Below are 22,285 nucleotides of genomic sequence, written 5' to 3'. Positions count from 1 at the left end.
CACACACACACACACACACACACACACACACATACACACACACACACACACAAAGTTTCAGTCAATATCTACATCCTTGCTCTAGTTTATACATTAAGTTCAATGTACGTTAACTAATGAGAACAACATGCCAATGACTAGGTGCACTACTAGGCCTTCTTGTGTACCGAAAGTAACCAGCTCTACAACGTAATTTGGTCATAAGCCAGTAGGATTCACTTAGTAGTATATTGTCTGTCTGTCTGTATATAAGTCTGCTATACATTGCAATTGCCTTGATAAATCAAATTTTAAAATATCGGTGTACTGCGGGAGTGAGTAAATCGGTTATATAAAAAATACTCATAAATAGCCAATAGCCTAAAGATCTCTATACTGCTGTGTAATGTTATTTTTTGCACAACTGTTATGTAGCTCAGGAATTGAGTTGAGCCACTGCCCTTCCAAGGAATCAATGAACCTGAAAATGCACTGTACAAAGAACTCTCACCAAGTTATATGAGAGCTGGACTCCTCACAGTATATAATTCCCCGCTCTATTCATCTCTGAGCTTTACTTTGCTCCACTCAGTCTATTCCTCTCCATCCCCTTTTATTCACTTTTCCTCTGCCTGTCTGTCTGTAAATAACAGTTATTGTGGTGGAGAAAAGCAGCAGAGCATTCTGAGAGGAGATCAGTCATTTCTGTGGCCCTACCTTCAAACGATATGCAGCTCGGCACACAGACCGATCTAATTCTTTACAGTTTTCACTGCAAGTGGGTTTCCTTTTGTGCCTTTCAACATTTATCAATATAACTGTCATTTCTTTAGACAACCTTTCTCACTTTAATGGGAAAAACAAGATGATACCTGATAAAAGAGAAACAACTTAACAGACTAACTTCAATTTTAAAAAGTCCCATTATGGGACTCTGAGCATCGTCCTGAGCTCGTCCTTACTCACATTCACCACCCCTCATCTCACTCGTTTTCCATTTCTCCTGGTGGGTGTTAAGCGAGTCATGTCAGGGGATTTGTGTGTGTCCTCCTTCATCGCCCCATTACTCCCCCTGGGGGGGATGCCTCACCTCTGAGAACCTCCCCCAGCGATGCTCTGATGTGCTCTGCTGCCTCTTGAAGAATTTCCCTGGCGACCGTCGTCACCGCAGACAGCGCCCCATCACCCCCATCCTGCTGCCCGTCACGATGGACCACTTGCAGGATGCTTGACTCCAGAGTGTGGTACTCAGAGCTAGGAGAGGGAGGAGACGGGATGAAGAGAATATGGATAGCTGCTGGGGAAGGAGTGATGATAGGGAGATATTTGCATAAATACAACTTCCCTTTGGGTCATGAGAGATGAACACACACAAACCTGAGGTACACGCATGATCAAAATCTAAATCTCATTTTCACACAAACACATTTGTCTTTTCAGACAGAACCCTGTTTGGGATTGACATGTGTGCTTAAGCATTAACATACACGAATCAGCATCGACCCACTAAGGCATAAAACATCCTTAGTTGAGTACAACTGCTTTCAGACAGACAATTGAAATGAGCAGAATTTACATAGAAACTAACTTGGGTGCAGAGGTCTGGACCTGATTTGCATATGTGAGTGTGTTCACCTGTCCAACAGTCCATCTCTCAGCAGTGTGAGTGAGAGCTTTCCAGTTTGATAAAGCCTCACAAGGTCGACATCGTCCCTCCACAGCAACGAGCTCTCTCTAATTTTCACTCTCTGCAAATACCTCACAGTCTCCTCGGGCAGCACAGTGTCACTTCGCCTGCTGCACAGCAACGGCACACACACTCCACCAGATGGTTCCTTCTGGAGCACCCAGAGACACACAAGGTGCATAAAACCAAAACAAATAAGGAATCAGATATTTCTACTGGACACGGAAACATACACATCATAATTTGCAATGTAAAATTTGAATGCAGTGTATCATGAAATTGTATCACTAAAGTGCACCCAAAAGTGCACATTTAAGATGCATCTTTAATTTGAGCCAACTGAACAGATTAATCTACTGCACACTAAAAAAAAGCATCTTCATATTAGACTACATTTAGCCATCTTAAGCACATTTTATTATTATACATGGGTGAAGCACAGAAATCTTCTGTCCTTCTCCCACTCCACTGTTTCCCATTTCTTATAAAAAATAATACATCTTTATTTATTGCTATATGTTTAGGGAGTACACAGGACAAACAGACAGAGGAAGTCTAAACAATTATCTTCATTTTTATCCTCAAAGATAATTACAAAAACAGAGCACTATACGGTTGAGCATAAAACCAACTAGCAAAATGTTTTTTTTTTGGTAAAAGGAAACAGATGTATGTAGTTTAAATTATTCTTAAAAAGCATGAATTAGGGACAGAGTTTGACAATACTTCTTTACTTTATATGAAACTCTAAGTTCCATGTCCCAGTACCTGTACACATTACTTCACCTTTAAACTTTTGAATACTTCAACTACCAAAAAAACCCCCATTAATTTTAAAGAAAGAGCAAATATACACAGACTTAATGTTACCTGGCTGAGATGTAGTGCCAAGCACAGTGTGGCAGCCACAGTGTCAACATCAGGCTCTGGTCCACCTAAAACAGCATGGATCAAACCCTCTGATATATCTGCCTGAAAACACACACATACACACACAGAAACACGGTTAGTGTGTGCGTCTCTGTTTACAAAAATCAAACACAGGAAGCGGATGACACCGGGCGATTAGACATTACCGCTTCTGATAGCTGATACACGCAGTCTAATGTATCAGCCAAACCACATTGAACCAGCACAACTGTGCTAGATGACTGCAGCATTTTCAAAACCACAATATGAATTAATAATGAAACCATGGTGCTGCAAGGTTTAGCTCATGCTTGAAAGAGACTTCTTTTTAACATGCAAAATCCCTTGGAACGGCAAAGCAACAGTGTAAATCAGCAATCAGCGAATCTTTCACCTTTTGCTCTTAGGAACATGGTGTCAAAGAAACGATGACTTCCACTTATTTAACTTACCAGTGAGGACAAACAAAATCCCATCTTGGTTAAGTGGACATTAATGAGAGCTCCATTAAAGAGATTAAGCTCTCATCTGTGTGTTAAAAAGGCAGAAAATTATGTTTTTCCCTTCATTTGTTCTTCTTATTAGTTTTAAATTTGGCAGATAATTAATGAAACCCTGGCACAGCCTGATAACGGTATTGATTTTTAAAGGTATGTGCGGTACACATTTTGAGAATGTTAAAGACCTTCAACAAATACCAAAAAAGTTAGCAAAAGCTTTCTAGATAGTTTCTGAAGTCACACCACCCAACGCCTGCATCGGGGGTTCGTCCTGTGTAAATCTCTCACGTTTTATCTGAAACCGATAAGCTGAATCACCACTCACACAAGCCTGGCCTGCAGCCTGTGCCATCAATCATCGAGCAAAACGTCGATACAATGAATATCACATCTATCTGTTGCTTGACTTAATGGGCTTGTAAGATGCTACAAAAAAAACGAGAGCTACGGGAGGCCTTTTCTTTTCATTATTTAGCGCTAGATTCTTCTATATAGCAAACACTAAATACCAGCAGTTTATGTAAATCAGAGTTTATGTAGAAAAATTGTATCTTAAGCAGTTTTCTTGTCTCTGGAAGTCCTAACCGTAACAAAAAAGAAAAAAAAATGTATGCCTAAGACTTACTAGTGAGTTGTATTTTAGAGTGGGCAAGCAGTAGGGGTAGGGTCTTCCAGAGGCCTAATGCTACAATTAGACTATGCAATGGTGATAATGCATGTCCAGTGTCTTGTTTCTGTTCATAGGGCCTCACTGTTGAAACCTGATGGATAAATGAAGAGGAGTGAAGAAATGAAAGACCAAAGCACAGAGAGGGAGGGCAGCAGAAAGGTTAGCGGCTGTTGATGAGGATGAGAGTGAGGCCAGGGATTTTAAAGAGGCTTAATAAAATGGGGGGGTTCTATGAGGGGTAAGTTTGACATGCAGAAGAAGTGTGGAAAGCGAGAGTGGGAAAATGGGAGATAGACAGGTGGAAAAAAATGTGACTGTGAGAAAAAGGAGATAGTGGAACTGAAGCTCTAGTGATAAGCAAAAAAGTGTGTGAGATGGAGGAGTATAGTGTGGATGAGAGGAACCAGTTCCTTCACTGGAGGGACAAAGGGGAGATAAATCAATACTAGAGAGCCAGAGAAGAGGAAGTGATGCATTAGCAGGAGAAAAGGCCAGTGTCTGTTCTACTGCAACGAGAGAATACTGGTGTGTGCATGAGCATGTATAAGCCATTTGATATCTTTCAGTCTGAGTGCTCTCCCTCCCCGTCTTACCACGTTCAACTGTTATCTTCTCTCCTTTTAACCATTGTTTATATATATATTTTTTTTTTGCTCAAAGTACACTCAGCTCATTGCTTCAGCTCCACGCCAAATGACGAAGAGCTATAGAGAAAAAAAACTGAGCGAGAGGACAGATAGGTTCAGTAAGCACTGAGAGCCAGGCCAATTACGGGTATGGGTGTTCTGGATCATAGCCATCCAGAGAGTGGTGAGAAAGGCGCAAAATGAGAATGACAGAGAGAGAGAATGGTCAGCAAAAGAGTGAGTCATCAAAGTTCGTACTAAAGAGTGAGAGGAGAGAGATAAAGTGGGAGTGCATGAAAGAAAATGGACATGTGTTATAGTTTATCTGAAACATCCACGACACTCATCGGCTGGCCTCCTTATCACTCAATTACTCTGCTGTGCTCTGATCTGCAAACTTGCCTCTTTGATCTTTTCTTCTTCCCGGCTTTCACCGTGTTTATGTGAAGTACATTCAAGATAAAAGCTTATAGTTTCTCTATAAAATTTAATTCCAGACAGGTTGTTCATAAGCAGGTTTGAATCTTAAACACATGCACTTGTTTGAAAGAAGAAAGCAAGTGTCCTGAATGCTATGAATATGAATGTTACCCTGTGCGAGTGATACATAAATATGACGAATACAAAATCTTTATCTACTACTGTGAAGGGTTGTTTTATATATATATATATATATATATATATATATATATATAAATCATGTAAACAAGTGTCCTTTGTCTTTATAAAATGGCAAATTGGCTCGAGAGAGCGTAAATTGGTGATAATAAAACACAAATCAATTGCATCCCTTTGGATGTACAGTAAAGCATGTTTGTGAGTATCAATGTGCATGCACACATTTTGTGTTTTCTAACCAATAATGAAACACAGGACCACATCAAGTCAATAACAGAAAAAAACGTTCCTGTGAAATCATAATAGTGTGTGTGTGTGTGTGTGTGTGTGTGTCTTAAGTAGCTGTTCTTGGCGCTGTCAGCTTCCTGGCCATGTTCACTCAGTAGAGGAAGCTGTGCCAATGCCAACTAGAAAACCCTTTTTTTTGTGTGTGTGGGAGTGTATGATTACTGAAGAGACACTGTGCTCGTGCAATAAAACTGAAGAACTGCATGGAGGAAGGGTAATTTTAAGGGCCCCACGTCCTCAAGCCAAGTGCAGGGACTGTGAGTGGCTCCACACTGTGAACGTCTGTGCAAGTTTTGGACTACTAACAGACAAACTGTGCTAAGACCAACAATGTACACAGAAATGTACAAAAATAATACCGCATATCAATAATGCGTGTGGCCAAATAGCAGAAAATGCGGCTCCAATGTGGTTATGTCATTTCGTCTATTTGGCTGTTAAGTATTTGCATTTTTTTAAGGGCTATGTGGACAGAGAGGCTAGCGCCCTGGATCAAATGCAAATTATTAGTCAGTGGGCGATCTGCAGAGCAGGAGGATAGCAGGGAAGGACAGCCTCTGGCTAAACTTGTTGATGTCACGCCTTCCTCTCATTAGAAACCAGCTCCTCATTCAAATGCCCACACTGATGTTCCTGTAAACACAACGTGCTTATTGTATTGGATCAAACGCTAATTTCTTGCCCTTGTAGTGTCTTATTGGAGATCTACAGGTGCTTGGGGGGAATCGAAGGTACGTGAGAGGCTTTTGCCGTGCGCTTTTCCAGCAACAGGAACGCAGCCTGTAGCACAACAGAAGCAGCTTTCCTGTCATGATCTCATTCATTATACCCACAACCTGGTGTTAACGCCGCTAAAGGCTCTTAACTCACCCCGAGTCTGCTCTGGACCCTCCGCAAATACTCTTCCATGTCGGCCTGCGTCGCTACGGTGCTGCTGCAGATCTCTCCATAGACCAAGTTTCGGTAGTAACGATGCTGATATGTGTATGTGTGTGTGTGTGTGTTTCTTTCGTAGCTTCCGAGTCCCCTGCTGCGCTCGCACTGCAGCACTTGCTGCCGCTATGTGAGCTGGCGGTCCTCCCCTTCTCAACGGGGTGAACCCACAACACCGAGCAGTGGGTGTGACGGTAGGAAGAGGAGATCCAGCGGAGGCGCGCTCAGTGATTCAACCGCGCTCCCTGCTGTAGGAAGCCCCCACCCCCCCCCCCCCCTCCATCTCATAAAAACCCACGCACTCGCACACTCACGTTCTACCCTTACCGATACTGTAGGTACTGAATGATATATTGAAGCTTTCCAGCAGCACGTATCACACCCTTTCTTTGCCAGAGGCGGCTTTAGTGTTCATTTCAGCACCTTTACCTTTCTGGTGCTAGGGAAAAATGCCGCAATATGACCTAGACCACAATCACTGCAAGACATCTGCAATACCTCTCGAAGGGGACGTTGTGTCAGGAAGCACTTTAATTAATCTGAAAGATGGCCCTGTGAATACACGCGCGCGCACGCGCATCCACATGTGAGGGAAATGAGCCAATCCTGGAACTAATAGACGATTTATCATTGGTTCAGTGTCACTGCATCTATCTATCTATCTATCTATCTATCTATCTATCTATCTCTCTATCTATCTATCTATCTATCTATCTATCTATCTATCTATCTATCTATCTATCTATCTATCTATCTTATTTAGTTTCATTGTTTGACAAAAAACTGCCTTCTAAACATGCTCTGCATAATATAAAGTAATATTTGACCAGGTTCCTCTTTGTCTTCATGATTCATTTAGCAACTTAGTCCTAATTAGTCTGAGCACACCTTGTTCAAAGGACTGAAAGATCCTATGCACACTATGAATATGAAGCAATGAAAGTTTTCAGTTTAAAATTTGAACACAGGTTTTCTTTACAAAACAGGATCACATCATTAACTGTGTGGTCTGCCTTTTATCCTTGACCAGTTATATAATACATCTGGTTATGATAGTTTTATGATCGTGCCTTGATTATGTGCACATTACCAATGAAACGTTTTGAGGCCCCTCCAAATTTTGAACATTTTGTTTCAGACTCATCTTAAAATATACATTTTTTTTGGTACTATTTACTGTTCTCCACAATGACAAAGCAAATATGTTTGGAGTATTTTGTGAATGTTTTTAAACTACCTTGATATGAGAGGAGGGACTGCACCGTGGTGTGGTGGTTAGCACTGTCACCTCACAGCAAGAAGGTTCCATGTTCAACTCCCGGCTGGGGCCTTTCTGTGTGGAGTTTGCATGTTCTGCCCGTGTATGTGTGGGTTCTCTCTGGGTACTCCAGCTTCCCCCCACTGTCCAAAAGCATGCATGTTAGGTTGGTGTCTCTAAAAGTGTCCCTAGCAGTGAGTGTGGTCATTTGTCTCTGTGTGGCCCTGTGATGGACTGGCCCAATGATAAGCTCCAGCCCCCCTGCAAACCCACAGTTGGATTAAGTGGGTATAGAAAAATGGATGGAAAGATGGATATGATATGAGATCTACTATGTGGAATACTGCAACACCTCTTCAACCTTAGTCTGGTCAAGAGAAAAATCCATTTCTGTGAGATTTTGTCTGTCTTGTTTGAGACTTAAAGAACTCATCCACCTGTCTTCAGTAACTATAGACTAGTTGTCCTAACATCATGAAATTTATGGAGAGGCTGTTGTGGGCTCATCTAAGTTCGCAAATAAGTACTGTTCAAGACCCATTACAGTTCGCTTATTATTTTGGAGTCAGTGTTGAAGATGCCATCATCTACCTGCTTCAGAGAGCCTACTCTTATCTGGAGAAAGTTGTCAGCACTGTGAGGATCATGTTCTTTGTTTTTTTTCCAGTGTATTTAACACATTTTAACCTGTACGGTTTAGATTAGATGCTCCAGAAAAGACAGATAGACATGGATTCATAGAACATTTGTTGCCCTGGACAACAGACTGGACTGGAAAAACTACACAGACTGTTTACAAGAAGAGACAGTGCAGACTTAAGGTACAAACAAGTTTATATCCTTCAAACTTTGCAGCTAGATGTTGCAACCTTTTTCTAAGACTGTGGGGGAGAGTGCAATTTTCTTTGCAGCTATCTGGTCGAGGTGACTCAAAGAAACTAAACACTCTGATAGAGAAGGCTGGCTCAGTGCTGAAGACTACTCTTTACCCTCCTAGAAGTGACTGTGGACAAAAGAATGTTGTTAAAGGTACCTCATAATGCACCACACATCACTTATTTCAAATATATATATTTAAATATATTGTTCTGACTGAACAATATAGTATGTTCAGTCAGAGGCTTCTTCAGCTCTGCTGCAACAAGAAACAGTACATCAGGTTATTCCTGTTCACAGCATCAACTCCACACACTGACTTTTAATTGACTAATGAGTATTAACTGTTTTGAATGTTTATGCTGCATGATAATTTCACATACAATAAATATTTCATTCAATTAACAGGAACTGACAGAGGAGGTCTATCCTACCCACTACAGTAGCCTGATCAGCTGATGACCTTCAATGACTATTTATTCTTCTTTTGTTTTTCTTTATTTTAAAAAGTATTTTTTTCAGTGTCATACACTGCAACATTATAATTCCCCATTGGCAATTATTAAACTATTGATAATTAAAATCAATTTTAGAAAAAGAAAAACAACTGAATCCCTTTCACCAAAATATTCAGTTGTATTATTTTGTACTTGGTGAGAGCATTTTTGGCAGTAATGACAGCCACACGTCTCAATGATCCTACATGTTTGGTGCTCCTTATCTTGGGAAGTTTTCTTTGTCTTCTTGGTAGAAATGACCAAGCTCAACCAGGTTGCAAAGGAAATGTCAAGGGATGTGCAGAGTGCTGATCTGCTGCATCCATACCGAATGATGCTGCCATCACCATGTTTGACTGATGGGGCTGATATTAATGAGGTGATGTTTATGTTCACAATATTCAGGCAGCCACAGGCAATTTTAGAGGGCACTCTTTTTTTTTTATTGCCCCTTGTGGCTAGATTAGAACAGGATGGTTGAGGCAGAGATCAGGTGCAGACTAATCAGGTGTTTATTCCCCCACAGAGAACCAAATCAGAATTACCAAATACTGTCAGTCATTTGTGGATTTCCTTAAATATGACCCTTAGAAGCATCCTCCAAGATGCCCCTACAAGCAACAGCAGGAAAATTACACATTGTTATTGTGTTGCCACATTGGAGTAAATGTCATTCTCAAGTGTTTCCTTCATCAAACCTCCCTTAAGTCATCTTAAGGGAAAGGAAAGAGGAGGAAGGATAGTACAATTGTAATTCTTTCAATTGGGAGAAGTAATTTCAACAGCCAAATAAGATGACTGTTTTCTCTGGTTTATGTCTAGTCAATAATATGACAACAGTTTAACACCCTAACAAAAAACTTTCACCACTTGAGTTTAGGCAATACCATTACTTGGTCACGTAATTTGTACACCAAAAGTAGCGTGCTTAAATATAAAGCCCTAAACCTCAACCTGTAAATTTCCAAACTTCTAAGAGAGCCTTGGAGAGAGACTTAAGCTTTACCAGTGATGACTTGCTCTGGCAGGAAGTCTGGACCCACGCCATAACCCTTCCTGCTTGTAATCAAAAGAAATCAATTCACTTTTAAAATTCTGCATGGTTTGCATATATAAAAACGGCTCTTAAGTATTTGATGGATTATATGAAGTGTATTGCTCCGCTGCTTTAAGTGCACATCTTAGGTGGATGTTCGCTGTCTGTAACTATGTATGAAGCTTCAACATTACTGACTGGACATTTGTTCCAATGGACTTGGATACTATATGCCGTTGTTTTGTCTTTTCCAGACCATCGTATTTCGGACACAAAGCATGAGTGACGATTCAAGCTGCTGACCTTTTCTTCTTAACAAACATTCTGCTCTTTTGGACTAAAGATGCTGCTCCAACTAAGAAGTCTTGGCATAATCTCATAATGGAGTTTATCTGAGTACATTTCTTGTTTAAGTCAATCATCAGTGGAGGCCTTCTATAGAATCTGAGATGCTTATTTGATGGACCTATGTTCTCAGCCTCCATATTACAAGATTTCCCCAAACTGGAGTTGTGTAGTTTTTTTTTCTTCCTCTCTGTGATGGGGATGGCAGATGACAGTGAAGGATAGGGAATATACTCATTATTCTTGTTCTGCTTGTTTTCTTTCCTATTTAGTTAGCTGTGATGTGCCTTGACTGTTGTTTGTTTTGTTCAGATTTAAAAAAAAAAGAAGAAAAAACTTGAGTACATCCACCAAAACAAGAGATAAAATCATTTCCTTTGCCAGATGTAGCATGTTTATTCTCAGTCTCTGAGGACTACAACTTGCCACTACCTCCCATAGGACAATGTGAGTAGCATTACATTGTAGGCCTATTCTGAGGCCTGCATTTCTTAAAATAACTATTTTCTGAGATAATTAGGCTGGTTCATTATATTTAACCAACTGTAGTACAAATTGTAAGATTGATCAATCTCTTCTGTTTTTGTCTGGGAGTTGTTGCTGTCAGTTCCAAAGTGTTTCTGTAAAGTGAGCTGTACCTTACCTGACTCCCGCCCTCTGGTGAACGCAGCCAGATGACGTGAGTCAGGTTAAGCTGTACCCACTCTTGTAGCCAAAACTGCAGCAACCTCAGTGAAAAACAAGAAAATTCAGCCTCTGATGGTGAGAGTGAGAGTAACTGTGTCAGAATGGTGTCCATTATATTGAGCAAGTCAGTGCAACAAGAATCTATTTAGTTCAATTAGTTGTTGGTTTTGTTACAAAAAAGTTTTTATTTGTAATCCCAAAGCCCTTTTTACACAGTTCAAACTAATGCTAACATCGGGCTTCTGAGTGTAATGTGAAAGAGTTTATTCAGCATTCAGTCCTGCAGTCATCACGCAAGCCTTACAATAGGATAGATAAATCTGATTCTCCAAAACCCATCTAACATATTCATTTTAATGATATAGTTCATTGAATATTTCAGTCAAGGCATTTCCATGCAAATTGGACACTATTAAAACAGTTTCGCTTATCAATCTAATGTCTTATATCAGCAATCCAATACTCAAATATCAATTTGGTTTGCTTCAATTACACATTTGAATGACACATATCAGAGAGTTCATTGTTAAAACATTAAATCTTAACAAATGCTTCCATCCAAATGGGCGCTTCTTTCACAGGATAGGCTTTCATCAGTGTTTGCTGAGGAGCAGCTTTCAAAGCACGTCCATATCAAAACTCCAGTAATGAAATAAATAAATCCCTACTCTGTCTTTGCGCAATCATTATATTCTGTACTTACCATAACGTTGATATTGTGCAAATTGGTATATGTGATGTTGGTGTCGATTATGCTGAAATGTTATTGCATTCTTCCCAATTTCTGTGCCTTAACGTATTCTTGTTACCCAAGTGTACAGAAAATTCTCTTTCAAACTTGGTGTTTACCCTGGCATACACCATCAACTGTGAGACACTATACACTGTCTTAATTATGACAACTGACTTCAGTGGGTCATTAATGGACATTTCTTTTTGTGCTCTCTGTCTTTTTCTTTCATAAGTGTGAAGGGATTTTCATGTGTTGCAATGCTACAATGGTTGGAATCCATGGCTTGCCTATTTGCATCGGGGCAATATCAGCAACTCTATTAGCATCAATTCTAAATGGAAGCTGTGTTTATCGTCAGTCACTGCGCAAAGTCAAAAGGTCTCACACTAAAATCCAGACATAATAACAGTGTCACAATCTTTAAATCTGACACAGCACGCTTGCTGAGACACATATGTCTCCACACATCTCGGGAAATGGATGCACCAAAACTCTTCATCGTGTTGCTACTTCTTCAAAAAATTACTTTGTTGCTTTCAGTTGGCTTTCCTTTTCCAAGGACGCTTTCATAGATTATCAATACTTTATTGAGAACAAAAACAATTTAATTTCTTAAAAGAAAAGAGAGAATACAAGGAAAATTAGCAGTAAAAATTAAATAACTTTATCACTTTCTGCTCCTGTGTGATTCTTATTGTTAACATCATTCAATTTAGAAACTAGGCCACCTCAAATGAACTTACAAAACAATCCGATGTGTTCTATTATTTTTCTTTATGTCTCAAACAGGTATGATTGACATTAAGGAGAAGGCAAAAAGGAAAACAGTTTATCAAGAGTTCTATCTTAAGTGTTAAGGTTCCTGATGTTTAAGGGTTTAAATTGACAACAATTAAATTTTGTACCGATTCTTATCTCAATAAATGATTGCTGTGAAAAAAAAACCCCAACAGCTTGCAATGACTGCCAATAAACAGCTTGGCATTGTCACGACAAGTGCAATGTACAGGAATCAATGCAAGTTTGGTCAAACATTTGCTCCTTTTTGAAATGACATATTCCAATAAATAAGTGAAAAACAGTCAGGAATCTGAAAGCATATAAGGTGAAAGATACCTCACAGTTTAATGAAGAAAACTACGTTCATTAAATGGAAGACATCTGCTTCGGGTTTGCTCCTGCGACAGTATTCTCATCCAGAGAGGGGGGTCGGGGGATGTTTATAAGGGATTTGTTAGTCAGACCTAATTTTTGCATTATGGCAACACCATTGTTTCTCTAAGGAGTTCCTATATGACCACAGGAACTTTCAAACTAATTTACAAAATGAAGTCTTTTCATTCTCATCAAAAAGGAGAGGTTCCACATGCTGTTCATAAAACTTATTTCAATTCCAGGTTTATGTTTTGCTGGCAGATGTTCAGGAACTGTACCCGTTCAGGTTACAGTTGGAAACATTATCATGAAAATCCCATTACGTGAAGGAATAAATATTTTTGTGGTGTGTGTCATCATTTTGTCATTTTGACCAAATTTAAGGATTACTTTTCAAAATACAAGAGTACCACAGTCTTAAATCGGAAACAGGTTACATTTGTACATTTTATGACTTGAGATGATCAGGCTGATGCTGGTTGTGTATGTGGAAGAGAAATATTTACACGAGTCATGGATGAGAGAAACAAACAAACGCCTTGATGCATGCACTGCAAGTTTGAAGAATGACGTCTGAAAGTTTTAATCTGCCTCTGTGAAGAGGAATGAAGACTGTGCCACCTGAGATGACTGAGGATAAACCTTGTAGGCAACAGGCAGACACACTGCAGTTAAATCCATTAACGTTCCCGCTTTGTCGCTCTTTTATGGACAAACTGAAAGATCTGCCGTATTTTGCCACAGAAAAATTCTCCATTACACAAGTAAGCCTTACAGCGTCTGCATTATAAAGTCCTAAACCAGCTTAATTTCCATTGAAAACAATAGGCCTCGCTAATTGATTTTAATGGCTCTCTCCGCGACGATGCGCCCCTTATGACTTGGAGAGAGGTCTTTAAGATTATTATTATTAGTATAATTGCCATTACCCCCACACTTTCCCTTTGCGAATGGGAGACAGAGAAAGAATATCTTTGCCCTTAAGCTGAACAAATAATTATTAGAGACTGGAAACAAACAGACGACCGTCTCTCACGCGCGCGCATGCTTGCACGCACAGGAAAACGCACATATAAACGCTCTACCTTTGAGAGGACCCCCTCCTGGCCACCCTCATTCCCTCCGCCGCCCTCTTCGTGCAGCGTGGCGCTTGTAATTTATGCAAAATTAATTGATACATCTTTTATAATTGATGTGCTGTAAACTTAATGAGTAATTTATGTAATTAGTCAATTAAGGATAATTCCAGCATATGTTCCATATGCCCAGAAGGTGTGCTTTACAACTAGTTATTTGTCCAGGAGTTTGGTGCACACGAAGTCTTCCGTAGACTACCTAATTAATTTTGTTATGCAGATCAGCCACAGTGTCTATTTAACGGCCCCCTTTGTGAAAACAGATTTAATATTGATCTTTCCCGGGCGTTTTAAGAGGATGCTTTTACCCGCATTGGCCTCTGAGGCCCAGGGAGTTTCACATCTCATTTTTCAGGCGCCTGGAAAACAGTAAAGAAAGCAAAACAACAGATAAAAAAAAAACCCACAGCAAAACAAAGCTCGACTATATTTATCGGTTAATATATCAATGTTCACTCTTTGTGATGTGGCGTTAAGAGGTAATTTTCCTTGCAATTACATGATGTCTTTAAAATATGCTCTCAGTTGACACGGCTGACCTTTTGAGTGGGCTTTAAGGACCGAAGCATAACGGGAGAGATGCACCGGCTAATTAATTGACACAGTTTTGAATATTCATACCTAATACAGCGAGCTTGCCCTTAATTACATTGTTGGACTTCCCTCCAAGGAGGCTAAATCACGGAAGGCTTAATTATTTTAATGTATTCGAGGGCCCACCGGGGCACGGAGGAAGACAGGAGCCGTCAAGGACCCCGTCGTGACACCTAGCCAGAGAGAAAAATATAGAGAAGGGGAGCGGCTTTTGTTGTTCTCCGCTGAACAGAATTCAGAGCAGGGGATGAAGTTTGTTTACATCCTTGCAGGATTCACCAGAGAGTGTTTGAACAGACAGACAGCCGCCGGACTCCCCTCTCAGCAATTAATCAACAACAGCGCCTCTCTCGCGCGTGGTGTGTTTTCGTGTGTTTCTGTGCGAACGCGCTCGTGTAATTGAGGGCAGAGGAGGAGCGCACTGATTATTGTGCGCAAAGGAAAACATGATTTATGGCTGGCAAAGTCTGAAAGTGCAATTGAGCAAATTTAACAAAGAGGCTGTATTTATATATACTCCGCACTTTTTCCTATTTATTTCCTCAAGTCAAAAGAGCGAGATTTCAATTCAAATCCATTTCTCTGTCACAGTTATTTCAAGCAGATCATAAACAATTTCAGAAATAACCCTTCTGTCTTTATATGCAAATCAACGACAGCCTTCAGAAACAGACCATGACGACATTTTTTTTTAAAGTCAAGAGAGGTCAAAGGTCAGGGTCATATCGAAAAAAGTGAGGGAACTTTTTGGGGTTCAGCATCTTGGTATAAGATGGTATCTCAAAAAGCGGCCACTTCAGAAACAGTTAAAATGTTTCACTCCGCTTTAGTTCTGTCTGTACTTTACACAGGACTTTGATTGGCAAACAGCAGATTAGATCACCCCTCCTCTCTTTCTTTTTTACCCCAATTCTTCTCTGTGTGATACCCCCCACCACCAACACGACCACACACACATACTGACACACACACACACAACCCCGCTCTCTCTTGACGCGTCCCCTAAGTGTCTGGATAATAGATAATAGAGCCGGCGACCTGCGGGGGTCTTACAAAAACAGAGCTCGGCGAGTAGGAGCATCGCACAAGAAGAGAGGAGCCACGCCGCGCACAAACAGCAAATCAAACAACAGCCGTGGAAGCAAGGGGAACTCAGAGGACCTCTCAACTTTTACGCACGGAGACTGAATTTTACGCTCAACTTAAATGAGCAGCATTCGGCGAAGAGACAGTCAAAGACAGATTTTTTTTTTGGATGCGAGAACCTCTCAAGGATCTTACCTGTCATCGGCGGGCCTTTGGGTAACTCTCTGTTAATCGATATAACGCAGGTGATCTAATCTGATGGCTCAGAACTTTGGAACAGATCTGTCAGATGGAGACTGATGTGAGGAGTGTGAAATAGCTTCATAAAAATAGCGTTCAGAATATAACTACAGGTTATTTTATTTTAACATTCAAATTTCAAGAAATCAGTAAGTTATGCCCCGTCCTGGGAAAAACTCTTATAGCGACCAGAAGCCTCCTTACTCCTATATATCACTGACAGCGATGGCCATCCAGAACTCATCCGAGAAGATGCTGCCTTTGAGTGACATTTATAAATTCATCATGGATCGCTTTCCATACTATCGAGAGAACACCCAGAGGTGGCAGAATTCTCTGCGACATAATCTGTCGTTTAACGACTGCTTCATAAAGATTCCTCGACGGCCTGATCAGCCAGGGAAAGGCAGCTTCTGGGCGCTGCACCCGGACTGCGGTGACATGTTCGAAAACGGCAGCTTTCTAAGGAGACGGAAGCGCTTCAAGGTTCTGCGTCCCGAGCATATGGCCTGCAAGAGTTCCCCGATGATGCATTACTTCCACCATCACCACCACCCTGGCAGCAAGCTGGGCACAACATCCGGTCACCACGACCCCTCTGCCGCCACGGCAAGTGTGGGTCGGCTCCCACACTTTCAGGGTTACGGGGGAGTCACATGCGCACAGCCCGGTGGGTTTAAACACCCGTTCGCCATCGAGAACATTATAGGACGGGACTACAAGGGTGTGGTGGCCAGCGGGCTTCCCCTCACTTCGGTCATGCACCACCTCGGTTACCCGGTGCCCCCTCAGCTCAGCAGCGTGGTCAATTCTATGTGGCCGCACGTCGGCGTGCTGTCAGAGTCCATGAGTGGCGTGCCTGTGCCAGCAGCATCATCCGAATATGCGCCCTTCAGCGTGTCAGCAAAAGGCCTCTACCACAATGCCAACGGGCAAACTCTGCCCGCCGTTCCGATGCCAATAAAACCCACCCCGTCCTTGGGTCCGGTGCCTGGTTTGACGGGGCTGCAGTCGGGCCCGGTCCAGCTCTGCTCGCCGGCTTCAGTGATGGAGAAGAGCGATCTGCTAGAGGGGAAAGCAAACCCCCTACACCCGGCTCTTCTGCTGTCCTAACCGGGTAAATTGAAGGTTCTTCTTTGAAAGGTCACACAAACAAGAGACAATGAGGTTTATACACGAAATAAAACAGAACAGGCCCCTTCAGAGACTTCAAAGTTTAAGTTGAGTGTTGCTGTAAGAAAGTTGTTAAAACTATAACATTGTGCTGTGTAATGATTTTTTTCATTAGACCCATGTTGATGAAATCACATTTTATTTGCACTCTTTGTAAGGGCATTTACCACATACTGTAATGTGGCATTGATAAATACAATCAGACAAAGTAGAAACGCTAAACCCAAAGAAAGCTTCATTTAGGGGACAAACAGTCTGGCATTCCTTCCGAACGCAAACTAACACCTGTTTATATTTTTGATGTCATGCTATTTATTTTGTTGTAACCTATGGCAGCTCTGTCGGCTAAAGACAAGTAGGCCTTTTTGCTTTTTGAAAAATTTAATTTGAACTATAGGCCTGTTGCACTTTGTGTGTGTGTGTGTGTGTGTGCGTGTGTGTGTGTGTGCGTGTGTGTGTGTGATTTAGCAGTGCATTGAACATGTCATGCTTGTATTATAACACTATTTATCTGAAGATATTTATAAAGAAGTTGAAACCGCATCGTTGGTATTGTATTTATTCAAACACACGTTTCAATCGAAATTACTATGTGAATCTAAATGGAATCCCATTTTACACAGTTAGTGACCTAAGTGAAAGAAGGAGATAAATACAATTGGACTCTGGCACCTTTACACATTCATGCAAATCACTGTGACACCAAGTTACAACGCTTGAAGGATACAAATGTCCAGATTTTATGTGGTTTAAGATTTTTTTCTGTGCACGTTAGAAAGAGTTTAATACGCAGTTATTTATATTATCATCCACAACAGGAAGTGACAATAACAGGCTACTTTACACACCATGGGCTGCTCTCTTAAAGGCATATTTTAGATCTTTATACACAACAGATCTCTAATTTAATCAGATCTGTTATTTTCTACTTTATTTTTAGCTGTAACTGTGGAACTTCAAATAATAGAGGTAGGCAGGAAACCTGTGATCATGCAGTATTATATTTTTTACAGTAACAGACATAAATTAAATTTGAGCTTTTAACCCAAGAAACATTTTAAACACCACTCAGACATCACAATTTGGTAAGCCTATGAAGGGACGCCATATAGATATCAAACAGCAGGAGAATTGTGTAAATGTTTTTTTTTTATATATATAGAGTTTAGAATCTGAATATGAAACTTAAGGTCATCAAAGGGAAGAAGAGCATTTCACAAAAAGAGAACTGTCTAAAAACTTTACTCACAGGGACGATTACATTGAAATCCTGCTGTCATCTTCCATTAAAGCAAGTGTGGGCTTTATAACATGATCTGGAGCATGTATGTGCCGATGCATGCTGTGTCCAGGACAGGCCTATATGATCCTCTGATGGATATTATGAGCCAGCACTTTGGGCCGCAGCTCCACATCTTCAAAAGCAGACAGGGAGATCGGATCAAGTTTGCTCTTTTGTTTGCTCTGCTTTAATGAAGCTTTGAAGCTTCTCCTCTCCAGCAGCACAAAGCCTCAGGTTCATCCCACTGAAAATGACTTATATTTAACCTCCTGTCCCCTGTTTAGCATCCCAAAGGCTCCCACAGCCGACACTATTGTCACACCAGCCTCTGAACAAATAATTGAGATGCACCAGTGGAGTAGATGTGTGGGAGTGGAAAATTAGAACATATTTGGGTGTCCTTGCTGACGAGCAAGATACACATAAAAGTGATCAGCCCTTATTTTTTTCTTTCCTCATCCAATCTTCCTATCTTTTTCGTGTTTTTTCATAATCCCTTGCCAATCTGTTTGGTGGTTGTATTTAGCTTTCTCTACCTCTCTACTTAATCTGCACTTTGTGTTTAATCTACAGACACTCACACACAAACGCTTTCTCTGCAGGGTGTCTCTAATTCCTAGTTAAAGGCAACTGAAATTTTACAGCACAGCAAATGTGTCTGTGTGAAAAGTGCGCATGTAGGTGTGTGTATGTGTGTTTCTTTAATTCCCTGATCAGCAGGTCTCAGTGTCTTTAATAGCCCTCGCTGCATTAGTACATAATTAAATGCCACTAATTAAGGCACAATAAGAGGAGTAATAATGCAGCCATTACTACCCTCCATGATCCTTTGTCTTCACAACACTGTATTTAGATGCCTCTGGAATCATAATATCACATGAGGTCTCCTTATGTGCATACGTGATTATGCGCAAGGTAATAGGAGGTATGTTTGCAGTTTAATTTGTAAGGGTAGAAATTGAGCTGATCCCATCAAAGCATTGAAAGGTAAATGTTAAATGATTTTCCAGTCTAAAAAAATTTCTTCTACAATAGATGTATAAATATCACACGTGATTATCTTTGTACCCTCTTGGTAAGAAGGTGTCCCATCATATATCTGGTAGTATATAATGCGGGCACTATTGAGAGCCGTGTGTGTTTCCAGTCGATAGCTGGATTTACTTCATATCTTATATTATTTAATAGAAACAAGTCAGAGAGCTACATACTTTATTTTCTCACTCTACAGCAAAAACCTCATTAAGGCGCTAGGCTTGTGGTTATTTATTTGTTTTGCAAGTATGAATCCGCTAAGAGAACTTGTGACAAATGATTACATAAGTGAGTTGCAAGTTAGTTTTGATCTCGTGTGTCACTCCAAACTTTAAAAAAACAAAGAAAACAACAGCGTGTGATACATTCCGTGGTCAAGATGTGCAGTACCTTTCTTAAAATAATAACAAGCTTTCTTAAAATAATGTGGACCCATGATAAATAATACAGAAAACAGCATTACAATTTCCAACAGATAATGTGCTGATGACTCAAAATAAATGAGATCAAATCTGCGGGTTGCAACCTTTTTCTTTAGACTTTTAGTATCAATAAATCAGTGTTTCTAAAAGACTGACGTGTAAGCCGTGTTAACAAGAAACGAAAAAGTCTGATGAAAACGTTCAGGTCTTATGGCCAAATAAAGCTCAGGAACTTAGTAGTCCGTGCAAAAGTGGACATATGCATTCCTTGCTATAACATTATGTTTTTGGAGGGTTGACGGTGAAAAGGCCATTGTAATTTTTCACCGCATCGACACAAATTTATGTTGTATCCAAGGAAATCATTTTAGCACTGAGAAATGTGTGCCTGAACTTAATATGAAAGAACTCTTAATTCATGCAAAAACTGTTAATGATGTAAAATTTGAGTTTGAAATGAATAATAGCAGGATTATGAATGAATAAAACATTTATGTCAGAGGTGTTTCACTGTCCGCCCTTTGAAACGTAATGTTACGGTCATGCATAGACTATGATACATTAGCGGTAATTACCCACACTTCATAGGGGCCAGGGTGGCAAATTCTACATGCGTTTTTCTTAATAGTCAGCAAGAGCTGGCCATCATGATTAGCAGCTTAATACATCTGATCTTCCGCTCACACTAGCTCACACTGGCAGACGCACACACTTGCAAACCTTAAATATTATTCTTTGTTCCAGACAGTAATTTCATTCAATATATTGGGAATCTCAGATGAGAGAAATTTGTTCTAATTTCTTTAAACCGATACTTGTCATTCAAGGATTCTTTGTTCAGTCACAGCTTGACTGATCATTGAAAATATCAGCTTATCCACTCTAGACAGAGCCATAAAACTACATCATTAACTTTGTTAAACCGTTTTATCACAGAGAAAAGAAATCAAATAAACTCCATAAAGGCCTAATTATTAAATGTCAAAACAGATCAAATTGTTTCATAATTGGCTGAATCTGGATGCGGTAACAGGTACACAGCATTAATTCATACAACTGGAAGTTTTTATCAGGCGGGCTCGCTTTTCAGAAAGGAAAAAAAAATAGGAAATAGTAAAGAAAGAAAGACAAAAAGAAAAAAGGCACAGTGTAGGACAGAGACTTAATGTTTCACATATTACAAGATGTCCTGCAACAGTCTGAAGCTGTACCCGAAAAAGATGAAGCGGACAGAAAGTTCAGCAAAATAGCAGATGCTACATGTACATGTACTACATGTAAGTAAAATACATTTATTTGATATACTTCATTCAGTACAGAAGAAAAATGACATCTAAATGTAATACGAAAAAGATACCTTCCAAAAAAACAATACACACGTTGGGAGAGGAGTTTAAATGTCTATTTGTCTCTTACGTGTAAAAAAATAAAGTAATAAATTAACTTTATTTTTTTACCTAATCATTTCTTGATTTATAAAATAAGTCATCAGTTGGTTATGTGCTCATCGAATGTCCACATGCTGCACGGAGATTGGAGGGAACATCTCAGCAGTTTTAAACTATTTCCCTTAATCATGTCCTCAGTGCTGTAAATGAATTGATCATGTATTCCTAAAAACACAATTAAGAGTTTGTGATAAAATACAGATTAATGAAGATAAAGATTAATTGAGTGTGTATAACTCTAACTAATAGCAAATCACTTTCTCAGGGATAATCAAATGTGCATTTAAGCTTAGAAGTCAGAACTCAAACAGAAACCTACTAAAGTCAAACCCTTTGCAGTGATATATATATACTGTCCCATGCCTGCAATCAAGTAGCTCACTACATTATAATTAGAATACTCAATTAATTTGGTCATTTTTATGTGTATGACATCAGTTAGACATAATTTATTTTTCAAATTAAGACAAAACTGTGATATAATCTGCAAAGTTTTGCCCTTTTTTTTTTTTCCCTCAAAGTGACACGGAGTCGCAGCTTAGTGATGCAGTACAACTTTGACCTCTGAGACCAGATCAGCTGGAGGGGTTGTAGTCGTTACTCAAGGCTAATGGAAAATGATCCCGCTTGTTCTTATATCATTAATCACATGATACTTTTTAGATATTACTATCACCTTGTGTACAAACACCTTCTGCACCTCTTCAGCTTGTGTCTTTGTGCTACAGTTATGGTTCATGTCATAATTTATTGTAACATGTGATTCACTGCAAGAAGGCAGCTGACATACGGCTTCATCTGCTCTTATCCTAATGTAATAGTTGCCATGCAATATTCACGACTGCTCATTACTTGGGGAATGAGACTACGGTTATCTGGTGGGTGTCACCAGGAGTCAGCATCAATCTATGAAAAGATCGTCCGAGGGGAATTAGTATACTGGCATCAGGCCTGGAGACAGAGAAATCTGTCAGAGGACAGAGTCCCAACGACAGGTCACTCTGCACCACCGCACATTACTATAACTCTTCCTCCCTGTCCTTCTCCGACTCGTGTCACACTTTTCTGTCTT

General features: G+C 40.1%; 2 protein-coding genes across 8 annotated transcripts in view; one reads left to right on the top strand and one right to left on the bottom strand.

Annotated features, from left to right (window-relative positions):
• The window catches only part of LOC142382238 (uncharacterized), a 40,701-nt gene extending 34,310 nt beyond the window's left edge, over positions 1–6,391 (bottom strand). For 6 of the 7 annotated variants that reach the window (XM_075467875.1, XM_075467871.1, XM_075467872.1 and 3 more), the window contains exons 1-4: positions 6,148–6,391; positions 2,537–2,638; positions 1,615–1,817; positions 1,070–1,233 (exon numbers count right to left, since the gene is read on the bottom strand). In XM_075467875.1, the coding sequence (XP_075323990.1) occupies positions 1,070–1,233; positions 1,615–1,817; positions 2,537–2,638; positions 6,148–6,186 (508 nt within the window). In that variant the 5' untranslated portion in view covers positions 6,187–6,391. Of the gene's footprint in view, positions 1–1,069; positions 1,234–1,614; positions 1,818–2,536; positions 2,639–6,147 lie in introns of those variants that run through there. The other variant, XM_075467879.1, reaches the window with a different exon arrangement.
• A 9,618-nt stretch (positions 6,392–16,009) lies between these two features.
• foxb2 (forkhead box B2) lies at positions 16,010–16,966 on the top strand. The gene has a single exon (XM_075469025.1). The coding sequence runs from the start codon at positions 16,010–16,012 to the stop codon at positions 16,964–16,966; it is 957 nt and encodes a 318-aa protein (XP_075325140.1).
• Positions 16,967–22,285: the final 5,319 nt, after the last annotated feature.

The sequence above is a fragment of the Odontesthes bonariensis genome, chromosome 6, assembly GCF_027942865.1.
Source record: "Odontesthes bonariensis isolate fOdoBon6 chromosome 6, fOdoBon6.hap1, whole genome shotgun sequence".
Taxonomy (NCBI): domain Eukaryota; kingdom Metazoa; phylum Chordata; class Actinopteri; order Atheriniformes; family Atherinopsidae; genus Odontesthes; species Odontesthes bonariensis.
The sequence above is the reverse complement of the archived record's forward strand: the minus strand, read 5'-3'. Positions and strand labels throughout refer to the sequence as shown.

Bases quoted from the DNA above. Each gene is read 5' to 3' on its own strand.
- foxb2 (XM_075469025.1), top strand. From the start codon at position 16,010: ATGCCCCGTCCTGGGAAAAACTCTTATAGCGACCAGAAGCCTCCTTAC.